At 35.0% G+C, this 24471-nt stretch overlaps 1 protein-coding gene across 6 annotated transcripts in view; it reads left to right on the forward strand.

Moving 5' to 3' along the window:
- Positions 1-24471, forward strand: part of LOC150108403 (protein O-linked-mannose beta-1,2-N-acetylglucosaminyltransferase 1-like) — a 378713-nt gene that overhangs the window by 269708 nt on the left and 84534 nt on the right. For all 6 annotated transcript variants that reach the window (XM_090415822.1, XM_090415823.1, XM_090415824.1 and 3 more), the window contains one exon: positions 4724-4855. In XM_090415822.1, coding sequence (XP_090271948.1) covers positions 4724-4855 — 132 coding nt within the window. The remainder of the gene's footprint in view (positions 1-4723; positions 4856-24471) is intronic.

The raw sequence follows: 24471 nt of genomic DNA on the forward strand, positions 1-24471 counted from the left end.
AAGTGACTTGCTGTTCTGAAAGAGTTGTCTGTTTGAAAAAAAAAGACGCAAAATCGTAGATAAAGTTTTTTTTTTTTTTTGCCTTAAGACGCTTTTTCTTTCCTTAATAAGACAAAAGCTGTAGTTTGGGATTTCGTATATATTGTGGCTATTATTAACTTGTCGTGTTACTGCGAATATAAAAAATGGAAACATATATTCATCCAATGACCTGTTTTTCCTTGTGGCAGTCATATTACACTCCTTTAATGGAAGTCTCGTGCACTACAGTCACTCACTCTAGTATCATTCGAGCATTGTGTGTTGTAAGCTGGTTTTGTGTAAGTGGTCGGTAGCATAAGGGCCTCCAGAGATTTTTATTGTCAAGTGGTCTGTTGTCTGACGGAGTATTGCATTGCTTTGTTGGAGCAGATGAGCTCTTCCAATAGTTGTCTTTTCTGCCTCCGCAATTCTCTTTTTTTCCTTTTCTTTTAAGCTTACACGGGGGCTTTATGTCGGTATACAATGACTAATAATAGAAATGTAATACCTAGATTTGCGATGCGAAAACAAGGGAGTTTTTTCTAGATTTGCTATCTTACGTTTCACTTTTCGGAATTTAATTTTAAAACTTATATTTATAGATGCGAACTAACCTAAAAAAAAAGATTTTTGTCTGATGCCTCCTTAAACTGTTTGTTTATAATATATAATACATGAAAGAAATGAGAAAGTGCTTAAACTCCTGTATTTCCTCCCTCTGACTTCTATCTCTTCCCAAAACTAAAACTCTTCCTCGCTGGTCAGCGTTTTTCTGATTGCAGCTGTAGAGGGATATTTTGCTGATCTTAATGAGAACCACTACAGGGACGGGATAATGGCGCTGGAGCATCGTTGGAATAAATGTATTAGTCTTAAGGGAGATTATGTCGAAAAATAATTTTGAAATTATAAATTTGTTTTTTCATTGTTAGGCCGAGAACTTTTCAGATCACCCTCGTATTTCCTCTCCTCCCTCACTGTAGACCATATATAACGCATTGCTTCACGTTTTTATGCATCGTTGATTCATAAAATTCGTAAAACCTAATTTATTTAACTGGTTTTGAAATGGTACATGAGCTCTGTAAATTTAAAAATTCTAATAATAGCTCCTTCTTTAGACAGCCAAGATTAAATTAGCTAGTCCAACATGTAGTTGCTTATAGCTCAGTTTTCTATTTTTCCTTTCTTTCACAGAACAGCAGATTGGCCATGAATGCTATGCATTTGACAAACATACGATTATAGTCTCTGGAGGCTAGGTGGGTACCTTATGATTACGTCTGCCGAAGAAAGATCATTCGATTCTAATGGTGAAGGACTTTTTCTATTCGTTTTTTAAACTAATACCCTAGTTGGTTGACGTTTGATATATTAAGAAAGATTCTCTCATCTACCAGAAAAAACTCGGGTTTTAACTCCGCAGACTGGAAATATCAATCCTTGTAGCTGCTGGTTAGATTTAGGAACATCATCTAGCACGCTGTGAGAATGCGCTCAACCTCAACAGTGGTGAGAGGTAGAGATGGGCGGCTTACCGATTTCCACATATATAAATAAATATGGATAATGAGACTTCTGTAGTCCCTGTGGAAATAACGTTTGCATTCTTAGCAAAGCCGCCCAAAGAAAGACCGCTCTTAGTTCGATTCTTGTCACCGACTAGAGAAACTTTTTCTAAGCTTTCTTCGACCGGTTCTCGATTTAGGCGTTCCTCCCAGAAAATAGGATTTTTTACCCCATAAACGCAAGAAAATCTACCATAGAACTAGCACTATCTCACAATATATTGTGTTAGTGTTAAGGAACCACAAGACGGCAGTTGTGTGATGTACTCTCCATCCCAGATGCCATTATCACTGTAGTCTTTGGCCTGCTACTGTATGATTGGCTAAGATTTGAGCTATCACTAGTCTTCAAAAATTTAGGCTAAATGGGCTCGCTTACTCCTTTTGGAGAATGTGAAAGAGCATTGAAGGTTTATAAGGCTAGTTTTCTAATCCTATTAGGAAGAGACTCAGCGGTAGTGAATTCATCATCATTGATAAATATCAAAATCATTTTAAAATGATGACATCACATACCTATTTTTTCTTAAAATATATATTAGGGATATATCGAGTACCTGGAATCCAAACTCCACATCTTAGGAAGAATATACCGAATGACAGGCAACTTCTTTTCATTCTACTGAATATTTAATTGGCATCATATTAGTAGTAAAAACCAGGCAATTCCTGCGCATTTTGGTGAATACAAAAATATTATAATTGGTCAGAAATTCGTAATCTTTATTATAAAATTTAGAAAATTGAATAAACATTGCAAATTTTAACCAGTTTCTACATTTTACACCTTTATAGCTATCTATGTGTGTGTCAAATAGCTTACACGATACTTTTTTTACAGAATTTTTTTTAAAAGGTTTCTGCAGCTTCATTCATTACACCCATTGGAGATTATCTTATATATATATATACACACACACATACGGAAACGCTATTTAAATTAAGGGGATATTAAATCCCACATTGTTTTAAAACCGAATAAGAAATTCAAAGATTGGAATCAGAGAATTTCATGCCGAATATAGTATAATAAACTATAAAAGTATCGGTGACTACTAGCGTGAGCTAATGCAAGTAGTCCAAGTACGTAGTACAAACTCGGGCAACTCGCAGCAAAGGTGGTAAAGTTCTGATCCCTATTCTTGGTATTTTCCATAATTTAAAAACACATTTCCTAGGAAATGTATGCTGTTATTACATTATGGTGGGAGGTGGCTACCCAGACCGGTTTCAGCCTTTATTGAGGCTTCATCAGTGAGTAGCTAGACCAAATACGGAAACGCCGAAATTGCGATTGTGATGCCATTCTGGGTTTCAGCGTGGTATCTAATGATAACCATCGATTCGAAACAGTACTATCCACTGTTTTGTATTATTATACTTGGATCATCGGAACAATAAATCAGAGAACTGTTAACGCTCGAACATATGAAATATGATTTCGTGTTTTTTAAGTAGTTTGATACCAAGGCTACTCATTTCGCATAATCTCGATTATACTTCAAGACTTGATGGTGTATCTTCCGAGACTTTTAATAGCGTAGAAATGTTTTTGCCTATATTGTTACCTCTGAATATTTTATCCTTTCCTGAATAAGAGTTGATGCCAAATGAATTTCTTTAAATTCTTTTTTTTTCCTACAGTAAATCTTTCTTTTTCCAGTGGTTTAAATTTGTCTATTCCTCCATCCAGATGTTAACAGTACCCTCCTAATCTGAAAGTGAATTAATAGAGCATCTCCAGTTTTAAAATATCGATTCTGATATCTTCACGAAACTTGAAGTCGTTCTTTATTAAGTTTCTTCTGAATTGTACTTCCTGCAATTTTCTTCCGATCTTCATAAAAATTCGCTTCTCTTTAATGGCTACCGCTTTCGCTAAATGACACGTCGCACGAAAATCTCATGGAATCACATTTTAGACTAGAAATTTTTATTCTCGCACGTTAATTACAGTAAGTGGCAAGTTCTCTTCTGATAACAGAATAAATCTTAGGACGCGAAAGGATATTCCTACAAGCGCATATATATATATATACGTATATATATAGAGAGAAAGAGAGACTGATTTTTTTTGCGGACGTGATAATTAAGTTAATTTCCTGGAGTTTTTTTTTTTTAAAAAAACTAAAAGAGCCTACGTCATTGAGGAAAATCCAAGTCCAGTAGTATTTCAGAAGCTAAGGAACACATTACAAGTGACAATGCATCATTATTAGGAGGATATTTGAATAGGCTTAGGGGAACGTTTGCATCTTCTGTTTCTTCATGCGACCATGAGGTGACATTCCATGAGCGCCGTATGATCACACCACCATCAGTGTATGATGACAGCACAATTGGAAACATGGTCATATGTAGAATTAAATATGATTCGATTTCGGGATGTTAAGTACGCCGCAGTGCCAAAAATTAACCGCCATTGGCGGAAATATACTGAGAAAACGTCATGGATATATTTCGAGGTGCTGTACCTTTACAACGCCATACGATGCTGTAAAGGTACAGCACATACGACGATATAACTTGGAGATTCTAGATCAGGCAGTGCATTGGCCCGCTGTCTTGCACCCTGTGATTTCTTTCTCTTTGGAACCTTCAGGAAGCACCCCGCTGACGGGTGATTTAGAATCGGCGTTAATGTGATGTGCACATGTGCTATTGTTTCCGGTTTAAGATATTTAGAACAGTTATTTTCTTCTATCTATAGCTCTAGAATTGTATAAATATTTTTGACGCTATGTATATCAAAATTTTTGTAGCATACATGCAGCTTACATTACTATGAAGACCTTCACATAAAAATGCGTGTTACTTTTTTTTTGGGAAAAAGCCACGTATATTAAATATCGGGAAGAAATCTACCCTGAAGAGCCACTGCAGATTGCTGTAGTAGTTAGTCTCTTCTTTCTGAATTCCTACTTGTATTTTTGATATAATAATAAATCGTTTCTCTATTTCTTCGAATGTAGCACATTTTCAGTATAAAATTTTAGCAATTCATATTGAATTACTAACAATTCATACTGAAATTCATACTAAAAATTACTTTGACTTTTATATAGACATGTTACATTGCTCATAGTTTGGTGCGACATTACAAGTGATTTGTAACAGAATGATTTTTCTTTCAGTCAGGTATTTGTTGTTTATTACCTCCAGAAAGATGGCAGCGACCAATCCATTTTGAAACTTTTGTGTCGTTGTTTTGGGCTCTTTTATCACCCTAACCTTCTGGCTCGCGGATTGCACAGAGGGTTACTCAGGTAGGACTTCTATTTTTCGATTAAATATATATACATATATGGAATAACATGAAAATAAAATCAGAGTATAAACCTGTTCGTATTTCTTCGATCGAAATTCGTAGTTGTGTCCTGACTGGCATATAGCGGCAGTGCTGCCTTCATGAGGAAAGGCCTTATTCTGAAAGGTAAGTTGAATAATCTACTCAAGAATATGGCTATTCCTTAGCCAGTGATTCTACTCCTGATATGTTGACGTGCTCATTATTATTTTAGTCAGATTTACAGTACAGTAATTTTCACGTTATTGGCAGTACCTTATACAAAGTAAAACTGGTTTATTTGGAAAACTTTTTTTTTTTTTTTTTTTTTAAATCCAGATTTTCACTGGTGCCTAGCTTATAAAAATATATCAGCAGAAGGCTAGTGAACAGTTTTTGTTGACAATCGCCATGACATTCCATTTGCTATCTTGTTTATTTTAATGTTCTAAATTGTCCTTTAAAAAAGAATAACAATAATTGATGTTTGACTAGTTATTGGAATACATAGTTGACATATTCGATGATCCGGGGAGGGGAGTAACTTAATTTTAGCTGTTCCAGATAATTATGCGTCTCCGAACTCAATAGCGCATTAATATTATTATTGTTATTTTACATCCGCAGAATATATTATTGGAACGCTTCGACAGAAGTTTCAAAATATTTGAAAAATATCAATATTTGGTATTATTTTGTCTTTCATAATAATTTCTGCTCATACTGCTTCAAATTTAAATTTACCGCAGAATTTTAAAATGTATCTCTCCCTCCCTACCTCTCTCTCTCTCTCTCCCAACTCATCAAGATTCTTTGACACAAATATGCCTAAACATATGCTTGACGTACTAGTTCATGATATTTAAAAAAAAAAAATGTCAATAAAATACATGTTTTGCAAAATGAATATAAAAATCGAAAATTCGAATATTTGTATATTTTACTATATTTGGAATAAGTAAGAAAAAATGCTAAAAAATGCAGAAAATACTCGAAGGTATTTTGCTTCCGCTTGTAAGCTTTTTCCTATATTTCTCTTTCAAGAGAGACCAACCGTAGTCTTCCATCATCGTATTGGTGGCATTACATTTTCACTGATATCATTGTCCCTTTCTCATAATGTTGTATTGCAACGGTTTCTTATGCTGTTGGGCCTTTTTTTTTTTTTTAAATAAAAGTCCTTGTGAAATGAAATGTATCATCAGTGACATTCTGATCACCATCTTGTACTTGTAAATCGGCTAAGTAGTTCTTTATAATATTCAGTTCTGTTGTTAAACGGAAATCCGTCAGCAGAATGTCTGAACGAATTTAGGATTCTAGTTTGAGTTCTACCAGTGCATTGCATAATGCTTTAACAAAGTTTTAACAAACACAAAAAGTAATGTTTTCCTCCCTTCTTGCATACCCATAATTAATTGAATTAGTTTAAAACTAATTTTCTGTAATGTGGTACAGATATCGCACTGGTCCTTATACTTCATTACTGTTATCTGCTTGGATGCATTGAAGAGTCTCATAAGCAAAAGGTTCATCATCCATCAGTTCTGCAATATCTGACGATGATAGTAGTACACTTGCTTGAAGATGTAAACAGTGAGGCATAAATGCTTCACCCTTTACATCTTTCGTAATGAGTGGGACACTGTCATTTACTGCAAATTTTAAGTTTGATTAGAGTATCAGCTTTCTTTTTAATTCAAAAGTCTCTAAATAATTAGCACCTCAACGTTATATTTAAGCTTAGTCGTTGCTTTAGCGTTATTTTAATGAAATAAAGCTTCTTAGAACACTTTGTTTATTAATGCATTTTAACAGATATTTCTATAGCATTGTCAGAGAAAACCGTGAGCAAACAATTAAAGAACAATAAAGTCAAGTGGCACACCCTCAAAAAAAAAAAAAATCATACACCAGTTTTCCCGAGTCAAATTAACTTTACAAGTTGTGCCACAATAATGAATAACCTCCTTGGGGCCCATGTTTTGCACCTCCTGGTAACGAACGTATGCAGTCATGAATTATGTTGTTACTACTTGTCCGCATTTGTTTTACAGCCTCTTAAAAAAAAAAAAAACTGGCAATAATAATAAATTAACGAAACGAGTAACTCAAAGATTGTAGAGAACAATGAGAATTCTTACGTACTGTTACAGCATGCCTTTGTGCGAGATAACATTCAGAGGCGTTCACGTTATTCTTCCATTCCAAACTACACCCTACATTTGTTGGGTCTCAATGACAAAGGATAGTTAAAGGACATTTTATACTTCCATAGTTGTAGTTATTCGTGTTGAAATTTCTTAAAGTTAAAGAACAATCATTTAAAAACTTGTTACTCTTTCATGATAAAGTATTCCAAAAACCTATGAAAAGCTTACACATCATCTCTACAAATAATCCTTAGGTGATAGAATTGTTTAAATTGCAGATTTGGATTCAGCACCTCAGAATGCATTAGAATCGCGCGAATTAATTTCATTTACAAAAAAAAAAAAAAAAGGTTAACATCATTCGTTGGCAGTGTCGTTAGTTATAATAATTCAGAGTGTAACCGGTAAATTTCAGGCACTATTTTATATTATATGGCTAGTGTGTATGTGTATATATATACACATACATGTATATATAACTTAGATGAATTTCAGCTATCATTGTGTGACCTTGTCCTCTTCTTTCATTTAATCCGTCGACGTGTTTATAACTGCAACTTATTTAAACTAAATATAATTAATAACTGAATTATGTGAACGAAATTATTCTCCTTCGACACTTCGCTGATTGGGCAGCCTGTATTGTGTGATATAAAAACGAATTCTGTGTCTTTGTGAATTGAAACGTATGGGCCTAACTACCAAACCCCGAAACGCAGCGATGCAAGTTGAAGTAAAACAGGCTGACCTAATGAAAACATTAAGAGCCGTACCGAAGCTCTTAATTTTGATATGCCTCATTTTGACCACTATCATAGTTTTGATACTATGTCGAATATCTTATTCATTTTAACCAGATATAAGTTCTTGCAGGGCTAATTTTAGTTTATTTTGATGTTTTCTACCATCATTAAAAATCTGTAATGTTGCATATGGTAGAACTCTCAGAACAACTTAGAACCTGAAGACGTTGTTGCGGAGAAGGGAGACTAAAACTAAATCGAAGTTTCGCCATTTGATGCGATTTCGAAACCGAATGTATGCGTATCGTTCTCACCGGTCAGGTTTGCTTTAATTTTTGTTCGCACTTTATTTTTAGAATTATCTTCAGAATTACTTTAGTTTCAGATATTATTTCAGAATAATAGTGATTAAATAAAACTTTCTTAGTAGTAAGGTTTGTTAATGAAACAGTCATTATTTAGCTCAGCCACTCGAACGTTGTTATCCGTAGGTTAAGCGCCTCCTTAGCGCTGGAGAAATGATGAGAACATTACGCTATTCGACTGGAAGAAGACCTGCTATCGGTTCTTCGTGATAAAGGGAATCTTTATAGTTTTTTTTTTTTTTTTTTCAGTTGGAGGGGAATTAGTAACTCATACGCATGTAGCAGGGGTGTTCATTCCACATACGGGCAAATCGTCCAGAGAACACATGCAATTTATAGATAAAAGTAATTTTAATGGGTAGTAGATAATAGCGCTTGTGTGCAGACAGACTGTTAAATAGTATAACATTGGGTTGTGTGGAATGTCCTACCGAGATGAGTTCTTGACTCCTTGGAAGTATCACATAAATATAATAATAAGATTAGATTAATTCAGTTAATCAGAATTAAATTTCAGTGAAATTAAATGAAACTAGTTTGATTACGCTTATTAAAGTACCCTTCCATGTGATTGGCCCCGCCATATTTCATGGCCTGCTCAGTCACTGGGTCTCCAGTCAGTTGATTATTGTGAAATGAGGTGGAATGAGATGTTCGTGACTGAGATGTACCACAGTCCAATCTGAGAAAATTGCGAGATGCGTTCGAGTCTCCATGAGCTTGCATCTGTGGAATGCTTTCCACTCCGTGACGCCAAAGTGAGTTCAGGCTGACAAAGAATACTAATCACTATTAGGTAAGTATATCGAATAAACTGGGCATGTTGAAAAAATAGGTTTCGTTTTTTTTTTGTTTTTTTTTTTTAATTCACTTTTTCTGTGAACACTTGTTAGGGGGCACTTGTCCATGTTTCCTTCACCACCTCTGTTCTCAGCACACCAACGCAGTTAACAGTTAATCTGCTGCACACTGAGCTTGTTCTCGCTGATTATCGCAAGATAATCATCGAGAACAAGAATTTATACTCGTGAATAAAGTTCAGAAATATATTCTTACTGAAACTAGAAGTTTTCCTTTTGTTGAATCCAAATTCTGTCTTTTCTGATATAACACGATCACGACATACCATAATGTGTGTCTATTTTAGACCACTAAAATAGCTTTATTATTCCTGCTGCTGTACTTAGACCTTTACTCTAAAACCAACTCTCTCTCTGCATTGGACGAAATTCACGAGCTTAGTATCAGTTTTCAGGCGCGTGCAAACTTTTAAATATAGATTCACTTTCAAACCTATAAGATTTGCACCATGGGTTGCCAAATATATATATATATATATATTTTTTTTTTTCTTTCAATAACGAAGACTAAATGTTTAAACTTGAACCTCTTCATTGATTCTCGCTGTTAGACTGTAGATCGAGCGTCTGTTTCTGTCATTAATTAGAGCTTTCTTTTAGATATTATTTTTGTGGTTGTGTGGATTTACTGAGGAAGCAACTAAGGCTATGAGGCCAGTGTATTATGTCTGTAAATTGTGTGTGTTCTTCTGATGGGCCTGTTTTTTGGGAGTGAAGCCGCTCTCACCTCCGCGTCCTAGAAGGAAATCGGGTGCTATAAGGCATCACTGATACCGAATGAGGCTTCGTTGTATATGATATGGATATGTATATACACACACACACTTTTGCTGTTAGCCTGCATAGAATACCACAGTCGCCTGATATATCACGGTGATATATTCATTATCACATATGGTGAACTCCTTTTGTTATTGCTATGACTAAGTTTTAATCTGTGTAACTACCAGTGCCGATGCAGTTTCTAACATTTAGGTCGGAGATGAATTTAATTGTCTGATGTGAGACCACTGTTCCGCTTACTTTGAAGGCTTGAAGCGTCTTGGAAGAAAATCCGTGTTTGGTCTCTTAAGTACGATTTCTGAATTATGTAAAAAAATAAATTCAAATACAAATAAAAAATATAAAAAATAAAAATTAAAATAAAAAAATAATATAAAAAATAAAAATATAGCCCGCGATATTAACGGACTATAGATGTAACATAAAAAAATACTTAGATGTTAGTGTTTATAAGTCTGTGACATATGGAGAAAAAAGTCACACATGATACATAACTTTTTATTAGTATTTATTTATTAATTATCATGATCATTTTCACCCTTGTATGAGAAACCAAAAATGGTTTTTCTTAAAATGTTGAGAACAACATTCATAATTATCATAAAAGCGCAAAATAAAGCTGTTATGGCTATATGTGCAATAACTACACGAGTAGCTTTTTCGAATTCCTAATGGTTTTCTTAAACATTGTCTGACAGAAGGAGTCAGTGATGTCTTTATGATGCGGAGGTAACTGAGAAAGTAACTGAAAAACATTTAGGTTACAGTTTTAGATCAATATAAAGAAATTATGCATTTTGGGAAAATTAAAAAAGCAGAATTCTTTCAACTTTCTGCATATTCCATCATTGAGTGAGAAATAAGCTAATTACCGTTGTTCTTAGCATATCTATTTTAGATTATCGTGTCACGATTAGTTTGCCTGTACGCTTGAGTTTTGTCTAAAGGTAAAATGATGCCTGTTTATACTATTCCATTATGACGCAATCAGTGATAATCAGCAAAATAGCTAATGAGTGGCATGCTCCATTAGGTGCGGTAAGTAAGGCTATATATATATATATTTTTTTTTTTTTAAGAATTGAATGACTAAAACCGAGAATTAAGTAAAAAGGTTTTAATATTAAAACACGACTAGTTTCGGCTTGCAACAGCCTTCATCAGGTGACATTATAAAAGAAAGAAAAAAGAAAAAACACTAAAAAACACTGAAGCTTAAATAAACTATGAACATCATAGAGAGTCTCTATACATAATTGACATTAAAACGTTGTGGTTGTATTTAAAGCTGTTCTTTCGTTTGTTGTATTGTTGGGAAAGTACCTGCTGGTAGCATCTCGTGAACGCCAGTACATGATTTCAGCTGAATGACTATCTGGGAGGTTGTAGCTCAAGTTATTATTTAGATGAACAGGATTGAAGATGATTTCCCGAGATTCCCCGATTTTTCTCTCTAGTTCATCATTGCAACGGAAGATGTTAGTAGATTTTTCCCAGCAGACTGTGTGACTTTGGCTTTCATCATTAGGATTAGCCGAGAAAAGGATATGACTTGATAATGCACTGGCTCGCTGTCTCTTGTAAGTAATGTCCCTCATGTGTTCTTCCATACGCAGTTCGACAGATTTTGTCTGTCTGCCCAAAATAAGGAATATCACCATCACACAATATTTTATATACACCAGGGTATTTTAGATGATGATGACAAGGTTTTGGGTGGCTTATTAAGAAACGGATTAAAAAATCGTGGAATCTAGAGAAATCATCTTCAATCCTGTTCATCCAAATAATAACTTGAGCTACAACCTCCCAGATAGCCATTCAGCTGTAATCATGTACTGGCATTCACGAGATGCTACTAGTACGCACTTTCCCAACAATACAACAAACGAAAGAACAGCTTTAAATACAACCACAACGATTTAATGTCAATTATGTATAGAGACTCTCTATGTTGTTCATAGTTTATTTAAGCTTCAGTGTTTTTCTTTTTTCTTTCTTTTATAATGTCACCTGATGAAGGCTGTTACAAGAGCCGAAACTAGTCGTGTTTTAATATTAAAACCTTTTTACTTAATTTTCGGTTTTAGTCATTCAATTCTTTTTAAAAAATATGTATGTTAACCGATTCAATGATCATTCTTTCATATATATATATATATATATATATATATATACTGGCAAATTTTATTCGTCAACAAAAATTTTCACTCGTCATGGGTGAGCAGATGAGCGCGCGCGCACTTGATGATGGTAATCAGCATCCGGATCCGTTGCCATTGATTGTGTAGGCTGATGATAGTAAAATGGGGAATGATATCTTGGTTTACAAAGACCAACGTACGACAGCTTACTTGAAAATTGTTGCCGATCAAGGCCATCGCTTCGTGCTCATAGTTTATCCTAGTGGCAATGTCACCTCCATCGGGATAATGTACCACCTTGGAAGATAGATGGAAAGTAGAAAATAGCATTACAAAAATTGCGCCATTCCTTTTTCTTAGATTATTAAAGAGTATGGGAGTTTCGAGTCTCACTTTCTATTATAAGTACCTAAAGGAAATGCGTACCTATTGGAAGCTTAAGCTGGAAAAGAGCAATCCTTAGAAATCGTACTTTGCACAACTTTTAAATTTAAAAAAAAAAAAAAAAAAAGTGATAGTTACCGATGCACCGTTTTAATTGTTAAAATCGATACATTATTTAATGCATCACGGATGCATACTCTTGAGAAATTCTATAACATTAGCTCGTCGAAAAGTTAAAAGGAGATTCTGCTGGGGAACTGGGGATTTCTAAATAACAGTATTTATCATGACAATAGTTGCGAAAGTATAATGAAAACAGTCCGCATAAACAAAAATTATAGAAATCACCTTCTTGCTCGTTTTCATAGAGTAGAAAGTAGCTTTAAATAATCACAAAAAATTGCTCCACTCCTTTTTTTTTTTTTTCTTAGATTTAAAAAGAGAATGGGAGTTTCGAGTCTCATTTCTAACTGGAACAGCCTAAAGGAAATGCCTAACTATTGGAATCTTTTGAATTATAATTTAAACACTTGAGTATTTAAATACTGGAGAATATATTCCATTACAAACCGGTATTTTGCCGACCCTGGAAATCAAAATGTAGTCTCTTTAATTGGCTCCAACCCTCTTAAATCATTAACGTTGTTAATAATTTGCGTAAATTCCGAAGTCCGTATGTAGTACCATTCCTTCGTGGAAAACAGCAGCGACCGATTCTGATAATAACATCGAACTTATAATTAAATATAGCTAATGCATTCAGCTATAGTGTATTCAACTTCATTAACTTTATGGTTAATCACGATCTGTAAACTAAATATCATTGCGTCTTGCAATACTTTGACTGGCAATGGAGTGCGATTGTAATGAAATAAAACTGAAAAAGAATTGAATTTAGTCTTCACTTGTATGTATGAATTAAAAGTTATGGAGATTAACGGATTAAGACAGTTAATTAGTAGCAGCTGAGATACCTTTAAATAAGAGTAATATTATTCACCTGGGAAATAGACGCAATCGCGAATCACTACAGTAATTTATTATGTTACCAATTTTCTCTCCTTCGTTAATGCTTTTAGAATCATTTCGTTGGTTCTGAAAACTTTTCATTCACCTTAAAAATAGTTATTAATGTAGTTGTCCATTCTTACTTCATTACATAGCTTAATATCTTAGCTATTAAATCCCGTAAACTAAGCTACCAAATATTCTACAATAGTTGCTAACACTATTCCTTGTTCCTCTTGTAGTTACAAGGAATTAAATCAGAAAATGAAATTAGACCTTATATGTAATTATAGGCAATATGCTCTGTTAGTGCAGCTGAGGTATCAATAACTTCATTCTGATATAGTAGTGTCTAGTTAAGATATTAAAGCAATAACTTATCAAATGAGAAACTCGAATACGATATATAATTTTCGAGTTCTTTTCAACCATTCCGCAGTCATTTTGGAAAATCTGTTTCGATTAAATATTATAACTGATTAACTTTCGATGGTCCTGTACAAAGGTATTATTATTAACAGATACCTCCAGGGAGTTAGGGACTCATCGAGGGAGGCCACATACTACACGCACCAGCTATCATACTTATTCTTGAATTCACTCACACTGCTTGCACTCATAACATCCAATGGCAATCCATTCCAATCACGCACCACCCTATGAGAGAAAAATCTAGCCCTTAACACACTTAGCGGCATTCATTCTTAGCTTCCTAGGATGCCCTCTTGTCCTTTCTCCACCCCTCCATAAATTGAAAAATTCCATCAATTCAAATCCTGTATGACCCTTTCAGAAGTTTGTAAGTCTCAATCATATCACCTATCTTTCTCCTATTTGCTAGAGTCTCTGCAGTCTACAAATTCTCAATCTGTCTTCATAATCAATATTCCACAATCCTGATATCATTTTTAACACGCACCTTTGCACTCTCTCCAATATATCAGAATCACAACAGAAACCAGGAAACCAGACCTGCACAAATAGTCCAAGTGAGATCTTATCAAGGCTTTGTAAAGGAGCAAAATGACGTCCTTATCTTTTTATGTGAACGTTCGTTTCAGCATTGCAATTATCTTTTGAGTTGTATCTTTGCTACCTGGCCCCTGAACTTCAACTTCCTATCTACAAACACTCCAAGATCCTTAGCCTCATCAGTTTCTTCTAGCATAATACCACCAATATAATACGACATTGGCTATCTAATCACGCCAAAGTGCATGACTTTGCATTTACTGAACTGAGAAATTCATCTCTTTTCCCATGCCTATAATTCCAGCCTATTCAAATCATTCTGGAAGTACTGCATATCAGCAGAATTTTTGATTAACCTACCCTATCTTTGCATCATCAGCAAATAGCTGTATGTCGCTTGTCAAATCCTCAATATCATTAATGTAAAGATTGAATAACAGTGGACGAAGCACCGATCCTTGTGGTACACGACCGGTTACCTTACATCTTGCAGACTCACGTCTTCCGTATACCACTTTTGATATATGTCAGTCAGCCATCCTCTTATCCACGCTAATATTTTATACTCCAAACCTATATTCTTCAAATTATGCAACAGACTTCCATGCTGTATTCCGTCAAAAGCCTTAGCAAAATTCAAAAATATCATGATCTATCCATTCCCCTTATCTAGTTCAATGGTAAAATTGTTATAGAATGTGAGCAAGTTGCTAAAACATGACCTTTCCTTAGTAAACCCATGTTGCTCATTGCAAAGTAGAGATTCATAGTCAACCCTTTTTTGAATGCGAGCCCCAACTAATTTTTACAAAATCTTCGCCACCACTCCAAAGATATTAATTGGTTGATAGTCGGTCTTTGCACCACCCCAGTGCAATGGAATTGCCATATATTCTTTCCATTCCAGTGGAATCTTCCCTGTTCTGGGACTCATATTAAACAGCCTTGTCAAAGGAACAGCCAGTTCGGCTGAACACTCTTTTAGCACACGTGTTGATATCCCATCAGTTCCCATTGCTGAATTCTTATTTTTGTTCAACAGCTCTAATACCTCGTCCTCATACATCTGAGTTTCTTAATCCAGTGAAGAGGTAGCAGTGAGCTCAATGTCGTGTACACCAGTTGATAGCTTTTAACAATCATTAGTTGTTCTACTACAATCATTAATTGAACAACCTCTTCTGCATCTGTATTTAGAAGAGTTATTCTTTCATATTCATTCTTTCTTTTATTTGCAGCATAGAATTCTTGTGGGTTGTCTTTAGCACGCAAATCAAGATTCTTATCATACTTAGACTTTGCTTTCCGTACAACAGTTGTGACTATTCTGGCCTGCTGCTTATAATTTTCATAATGGACATCATCCTTATGCACACGGTATTCCTTCCACATCGTCCTTTTCTTATGAATCTCTTGCTTAATAAGATTACCATTTGACTCCTACCCTATTTATTCTTCGAAACTCTCGGGACACATTCTGATATCGCATCATTTAAGTATTGTTTAATGCTTCCTATGCACCGTCGATATTCTTTCCATCCATCAACCGATCCCATTCCACTGAACTCAGTATGCTTCTCAGTTTGTCATAATTTCCTGCTTTGTAGTTCAGTATGTAATCTTTTCTGAATGGAACATACATAAACTTAGTCACTTCCCAAGTGAGTACCGCATGATCACTGTCACCAACCAGAGGCAGAATAATTACGTCTTTAACTGAAACACCCTCTGACACGATAATCAAATCTAACACTCTTTGACCTCGAGTTCCTTCTGTCACATGCTGCTTGAGGAAGGTGTCCCGCAACAGCTCAATAAATGCATTTTGGTTCTTCTCATGAGATTCTACTGCTACCCAATGAATATTTGGATAATTAAAATCTCCCATGATTATTACTCTTTTCGCGCTGATCTTATGGTAATTAAGTGGGACCAAATTTGGAAAGAATTTTTATCTTTGAATGGACTATGATCCATTTGTCGAGTGGATTGGGAAAATAATTTTACCGACATGCCCTGGCTTCAACTCTCGCATTGTTACTTCATGAATGTTTTAAAGTTGTCAAACTCTAATACGTTATAAATGATTTCGTGAGTGGATGTTTAAATGAACGCGATCTGATTCATTCTTTGCAAACATTCGTAGATATTGATATCTTTGTAGTAACACTACAGCCGGTTCCTTCGCGGTGTGGCTTACGAATAAATATGCAAATTGATGGTCTGGCACTCAGTATGCTATACAGTTATTAAAATTAAAGTAAAATTTGGTCTGGTTTTGTTGGATATAAAACATTTTTATGAAAATATTCCAACCTTATATCCATTTGCTATTTGGACAGCATAATGAAAATGTTATCCCTGCTGTTCTATTACTAATTAAAGAGCTCCTTTTAGCTGCATTTGACATTTTGAGCAATAACTGTTTTTAAACTGATAATACCGCCGACTAACCGTTCAAATAAACCTACCATATACTTAGTACTGAAATAGATAATTATATAGCCCAATTATTGAAGCAGCAACGCCTATAAATATATATTAAGATTGTTATAAAATATGGAAATTAAAAGAATATTTGAAGTTCGAATGGCATTTGTTTTAATCAAACCGTTCGCAAATGTTCACAAAGTTGCTTTAAAAAATTGCTAAGTTATGAACTTCTCCAAACTAGGTCTGCTTTTTTAGATCTTACGAGTAACTGTGTGGAAAAATATCAAACTGTTTACTGTTTCTGACTGTGTTCTACACGTTTACAAATATGGTTATGATTATTGTTATACCGTTTTTTAATTTGTAGTGTATTTTTTATTTTTCATCTGGTACAATGAAAAATTTGGATTCTATTCCCATCGCGGTCAGCGAAGAACGTTTAAGCAACCATCTTTTACTCTGCTGAAACGGGGATCGTATTCCCTCTCTTGTTTGCTCTTACAGCATTAGATTTCTGCACGAAATCTTTTTCCTCCAGTACGTTTCAACCACACTGGAAATTTTCCATTTAGGCGAGCTAGAATCATTGACATATTTAAAAACAATTTTCCCCCTTTTTTTCTTTTTCCAAACTGGTTTATGATTATTTCCTTCACTTTTATGTTTTGAATGAGATTACTAATATATCCTCGCCAAAGAGAACATTTATTGATGTCCGTACTCTCCACAAAAGGCTATTACGAATACAAAAATATTTGGCTGATATCGAGAGAATAAATAAAATTCGCTTACTCAAGTAGAGGATTACACCTCTGCGCCGAAAAAAAAAAAAATAATACCACTACAAAATGACTATTGGTACAGACCCGGATTTATCATGAGCAGACCTGGCACTTGCCCAGAGCTCGTGGTTTTAAAAGGGCGAAACGAAATCGTTTGGATTTTTAGATGAACTGAGAACTTAACAAATAAATATTTGTTACACTTTTACACATAAATCATTCGATCATTGATTCCCAGTCAGATGTTGCTTTAAGGATTTATGTAACGCTGCAATTACAAACTGTACAGCTAAGAGAAGTTTTTCATTCTAAATCGAATGAAAATACAAAAAGATAATTTCTTAGAGAGAATAAAATCAATTCGCTGGTTATTGTGGACATCGCTTTAAAAAGAAATTTCTCAGGATTTGTTGATGCCTTTGTATCTGCTAAATTGAGAAAGAAACTTTTCTTTTTGTAAAAAAAAAAAAAGTGTGAATGTAAGATTTCATGATTTCATGAAATAAATGGGTTTTTATGGGAATAAATTGAGACTTCATTTTTGAAGGGCGAGGCGCCAACAAGCCATCTTCAGTACGATGGCATGTTTAAAAATCTGTGCACCCCTCCCAGGCTTATGCAAAACTTTTTAAATTATTTCAAATTGAATTTATTGATTTGTTCTTTTTAGCAATGAGTAGCACATTGCTAGATAAAAACACAAAAAATTAGTCCATGAAACCAGATTTGAGTGGTCTGTTCGGACATAAGACTAATGTTTGTTTCTGCTTTGATTGTGAAGAGAGTGTGCATCAAGAATTCGTTCTTGCAGATCAGCCTATGACCAACAGTATTCTTAGGGTGTTAAGTGATACGCTGAAAATTATTAGAAAATTAATACACACAGCTGATTGCTTCACTCACATTACCATTGTACACAACGGCCCAATGAATGAAGTGACATCTCAGAGGAAGACTATTTAACGATTTCTAAATTAATAGCGGAAACACTGGAGTCGGTGTATAAAGTAGCAAGGCGGTTGCTTTTTAGGGAACAAGAACGATATTTAACTACTACGCTCCCTGTGAAAAGGTCAAATTTATGCTTCCACATCATTTGTTGGAATATATACTAAAATGAGATAATCATAAAAATTTCGATCCTCTAAATTTGGTTCCCATGAACATTTAATCATCTACTTCCCCTTCACTGACTAGTTGTAATAATAATATAATAATAATAATAATCCAGTACAATGACAATTCCAAATAATTATAAATCAGTATTTTGATATATTCTGCTGATCTTTTGGCATAGGTCACTCTCTCCCTCCCCGCCAGTGTTATATAAATAAATATGTATAGTATCCAAATTGTTTCCACATGCCACAGAGAGAATATCGATTCTTTCCTTAACCAGCTTTATTTGTTTTCCCTACTCTTATATATTCCTGCTGCATTACTTCAGTCCTCCTAGTATTGATCTTATTAGAAAAAAATGCTGGTTGGAATTGAAGATTCGACTACGTTTTTCCCTTCTTGGGATTCCACCAATTGGAAACCGTTCATTGTCAGCGTTGTGATTGCGACTGCTACTACGATGTAATCGTAGGAGGAAACAAGAAGGACGCTATCAGCACTGGTCCACTCGGACTGGAGTATTGACCGGACACACGCGCACACTACCTGCACTATCATCATCGGGTGACCTCTTTCTTTTTCCCTCACTCCCTTCCTTTAATAAGTAACAAAGGATCATCTACAATAACGAAACTAGCTTGCGATCGAAAATCCATCAGAATTCTCTCTATATATATCGTTGGTCCTTACTGTAGAATGAAAAGCGCAGCATAGAGAAAGATATTAAATGAGAGCCGCACCCAAAATGAAACCGTATATAGTCAAATTTCGAAAGATCGGCATTCCCTCCCTCCAGCCATATGATTGAATTGGTAACAACTCCTTTCCCATATCAATGATCCTTCAAGACGAATAAACACAGTTTTGTTTCTTTTAACATCGGCTTTGCAACTTTTCGACTGCAAGTTCCTTATAAAATTTATTCTTACATGATCGGATGACTTAACTTTCATTACTACCTAATTTCTTTCAGATTAGATTAGCAGCTTGTATCAGGTTAGCTTAAATATATATTATACTTATTGCCAGTTCTAGTATGGTACCAGCAATTTGCAGTTTTACAGCATAATCGCTATTCATAAGTTATTAACATCAGGAGGATAGATTAGTGACATACTAATTGGCCCTGAGTTTCTCTTTCATCTTTTGTCTTTTTTTGTTATTTCCTAAGTCACGCAATTTTTTAATACAGTAAAGCTGTATTAAAGCTCATTATTGCTGTAAAATGGTTTCCATATGCTTTGTTAAGGACATCAGTTTAAAAATAAAAACTGGATATCTTTATGATCAGCTTTCATTTTCATATTTGGCTTTGGGATTATGTGAGAATCGTGATTTCTCGTAAGGCTGTTCATTCGAACATCTTCAGTTTTCTTGATGAGAGATTATAAAAAGTTAGTAATGTCGTAAATTGCAAATAGTTGACTGTAACTTTCTTATAAAAAGAAGTGTATATGGGACTGCTATTTTATGAAAATTAAAGAATCACTGATTTACTTGTGCTGATGAGGGAGGGGAGGCCTTCGAAATCGCTGCTTAAGAATATGTTTTCACCTTAAGTAATTTCCGCTGGTTTTGTTTTTCGTCGCACTTGCAGTATGACAGTAAAAATGGATATAAGAGCTAACAGCAAATATCAAAAGGGACTTGCAAATTTCATTACTTGCATGTTTGAACTACGAGCGAAAATCCTTGTGCATGTAGCTGCTGACCGCAATAGCAAGTATCAACACGCGGTGGGTGATTAGCGAATTGAAAGTGGCTTACGAGACGATGGTTGATGAGGAAACAGGTAACAGTAATCCCATGACAGAGGTGGGAGTTGCCATCTGCTGGGAAAGGTTATCAGTTGATAGCAATCAATATCAAGCGAACTAGAGTCAGATAGGAATACGTGTAGAGGAAAGGAATTGAGACATTCCGGTGTTGCAATGAAACAGGTGATCCATTACTGTCAGTCACAGTTCTAGTTAATTCTGAAATGGTACTCCCGTAAGCACAATATTAGTGTTATTTATTCGTACACGCCACACAGCTAATGCGTAAGAGATCCATTGTGGTTACCGTTGTGTAAAGATTAAACTGAATAATCTGAATGCTGTGAACAGGAAGTTGAGATTTATGTTAAAGATGAAATGTGTTTAGTCATTTTAATAATTCAGAGAGAAAAAAAAAAGGAAGAACGCGTGGTCTTTCGCAGTTCCAGTACGCTCTCTGGATTTGTCAGAAGGATATTAGAGATCTGCATTCTAACAGATGAGTGTTTTCATAAAGCTTAATGACGCTCAGCAGAGCAGGTAATAACTTTGATGACATACATAATAAACAAAACACCAGTTTCATTATGGGAAATAGACTAGGAATATCATACCGATCTTTTAAAACCTGTTACACTTTCGACATGTGTATCATGCTTTTTTTTTTCATCAAAAAAACATAACCTCTAAGAGAGGTTAGATTAGTCTCTCCGAGAGTTCGAAGAATAAATAGGGTAGGAGTCAAATGGATGTGTAATCGTATAAAGCAAGAGATTCGTAAGAAAAGGATGATGAGGAAGGAATACCTTGTGTATAAGGATGATGTCCGTAATGAAAGATATAAGCAGCAGGCTAGTATAGTCACAATTGTTGTACGGAAAGCAAAGTCTGAGCATGAAAAGAAACTGGCTCTGCGTGCTAAAGACAATCCACAAAAATTCTATCGATATGCTTCAAGTAAAAGAAAGAATGAACTTGAAATACTTCTAAATGCATATGGCGTTAGGGTTACAGACGCAGAAGAGGTTTTACAACTAACGAGTGCCCATTTTGTTAAAAGTTATCAACCTGGTGTACATGACATTGAGCTCACTGCTACCTCTTCACTGGATGACGAAACTCAGGTGTATGAGGACCAGGTATTAGAGCTGATACATCGGTCTTTGCACCACAAGGGTGGTGCAAAGACCGATGTATCAGCTATCGACCAATTAGTATCTCAGGGGTGGTGGTGAATATTTTGGAAAAATTGGTTACGGCTCGCATTCAGAAATGATTTGACAGTGAATCTCTACTATGCAATGCGCAACATGGGTTTACTGAGGGAAGGTCATGTTTTAGCAACTTTCTCACATTCTATAACAATGTTACCAAACTAGACAACGGGAATGGATACACCATGATATATACTTTTGGATTTGGCTAAAGCTTTTGATAGAATACAGCATGGTAGACTGTTGCCCAAATTGGAGAATATGGGTTTGGGTTATAGAACATTAGCGTGCATAAGAAAATGGCTGACTGGCAGCCATATCAAAAAGTGGTATACGGGGGATGTGAGACTGCAAGGTTTAAGGTAACGAGGTGTACCACAAGGATCAGTGTTTAGTCGACTGTTATTCAATCTGTACATTAATGATATTGCGAAGGATTTGACAAGCGACATACGGTTATTTGCTGATGATCCAAAGATAAGTTAGGTTAATCAGGAATGCTGCTGATATGCAGTACTGCAGAATGATTTGAATAGGTTGGAACTGTGGGCATAGAAAAATCGATGTCAATAAATGTAAAGTCATCCACTTCGACTTGATTAGATATCCAGTGCCATGTTATATTGGGGGAATTATGCTAGAAGAAACTAATGAGACTAGGGATCTTGGAATGTTAGTAGATTGGAAGCTGAAGTTCAAGGGCCAGGTAACAAAGATTGCAAATACAACTCAAAAAATAATTGCAATGCTGAAACGAATATTCACATGTAGAGATAAGGATGTCATTTTACCTCTTTACAAGGCCTTGATAACACCTCACTTGAACTATTGTGCGCAAGTCTGGTCTCCTGGTTTCTGTTGTGATTCTGATATATTGGAGAGAGCGCAAAGGAGTGTGTTAAAAATGATATCAGGATTGTGGAATATTGATTATGAAGACAGTCTGAGAATTTGTAGACTGCAGAGACTAGCAAATAGGAGAAAGATAGTGATATGATTGAGACTTACCAACTTCTGAAAGGGTCATACAGGATTTCAATTGATGGAATTTTTCAATTTTTGGAAGGGTGGGGAAAGGACAAGAGGGCATCCTTGGAAGCTAAGAATAAATGGCACTAAGAAAAGGTTAAGGGCTAGATGTTTCTCTCATAGGGTGGTGCGTGATTGGAATGGATTGCCATTGGATGTTGTGAGTGGAAGCAGTGTGACTGAATTCAAGAAAAAATGATAGCTGGTGCGTGTATTATGTGGCCTCCCTCGATGAGTCTCTGACTTCCTGGAGGTCTCTCTTAATAATAATAATATGCATGCTGCGTTATTATTTATTTACCAATTCGGTTAGAATGAATGATCCTTTTTACGGTACCAAAAAAAAAAAAAAAATTCCGATGCAAAGTATGTCATCTCGCTCTTTGTTAAAGAGGAGAAAGTGGTTCTCCTAGTTTTAAAATCCTTTTTTTTTTTAAATCGAAATTATTATATACCGAAAACGCGCCTTCTGTGCTTATTTTCGGAAGTTCCTTGAATTTTCAAGAAAATTCCATGAAATTAAACTGCATAGAAAACTTCAGTTTAAACTCTGTTTCCCTGAAGAGTGTTTATCATCTCCAGAGCGTAACTCAACGATTTAAGTAGAATAAAGAACTTCCCCGCATAGTTTACTTGACCTTACTTGCTGATGTGGTTTATTATTGTGATCCATCTTTTTTTTTTTTCCTGCTTCTGCTTTAGTAATGTGGTGTGTAAAAGTAGATTTTAATTACTTATTAGTAGAAAGGCAGAATTGTGGGTATCTCCCCACTCTTCTAGTCACAAGTTTTCTATCGGTATGTGGCATAAACAAATCCTGAGGTGTGCAGGAAAATTTTCATGCTAGCTTGGGAGAAAAAAATAATAAAATTTCGCCTGTTTTGTTTGTTTCATTTTATTCCTTGTTCAACTCATGTGTGTACTGCTCAGTGATTAAAAACTGTGGGATGCATTGTGCAGACAAGATTTTCCACTGATTTAAATATATATATTATAAATCCCAGCTTTATACCATGTTCATCACAAAGAATGAACTATATCCATCCTCTTCGTGACCTATGACATGTAAGGCCCAGATCTATCTTCCTCTAGTTATCCCACCTTTTGCAGCTAATTCTGCTTCAAACCAGCTCTTCCCATCAGCCATCTTTCTTTCTTTCTTTTTTCTTTCTTTCATTCTTTGCAAGCTAGTTTAGACTTTTTCATTTTCCTTCGATCCATTTCAAAGATTCCCTCAGAATTTCTATCCCGTATATTTTCAGTACCAGGCCAAATCTATTTCTAAATGCTCCTTTTTATTTGACTGGCAATAGTTTGTATGTTTATATAACTCATTATTTATTTCGCTGTAGTCAAAATATTTTTATTTTATTTCAAAATAAAAAAAAAATGAAGTAATTAGCCGAGTTTTTAGCCCGTCCCCTCTCCAACCATTTTTGGCTGCAGATTCGAATCGCCGTTGGCATGGATGTTTGTGATTGTCTTTAGGTGATAGATGAATTCTTCCATCTCTAGATGTGAGACCAACCATCAATATGGAGGCCTGAAGTGGCTTGAAAAAAAATTCTTTTTGGATAAGGATTTCCTGACTATGTTAAAAATACAACAATAAGAAAATTATAAGAAATCCTTAAATCTTCCACGATACATCCTTTCATGAGTGGAAGCACATAAAAAATTCCTTATTTACTTAACTTAGATCTTTATAAACATGGATCTAATTTAAGTAAAAAGAAGAAAAAAAAACAATAACAAAGGAGAGTAAACCTAGAAATAGCTTTAATCTTCTTTGTTTTTTCCTTTTTTTTAATTACTCAAAAGTACGTTTTTAGGCGTATCCACTTTTGTAT

The sequence above is a fragment of the Typopeltis vanoorti genome, chromosome 3 (genome assembly GCF_054136105.1).
Source record: "Typopeltis vanoorti isolate ZY-2024b chromosome 3, IOZ_Tvanoo_1.0, whole genome shotgun sequence".
NCBI classification, from domain to species: domain Eukaryota; kingdom Metazoa; phylum Arthropoda; class Arachnida; order Uropygi; family Thelyphonidae; genus Typopeltis; species Typopeltis vanoorti.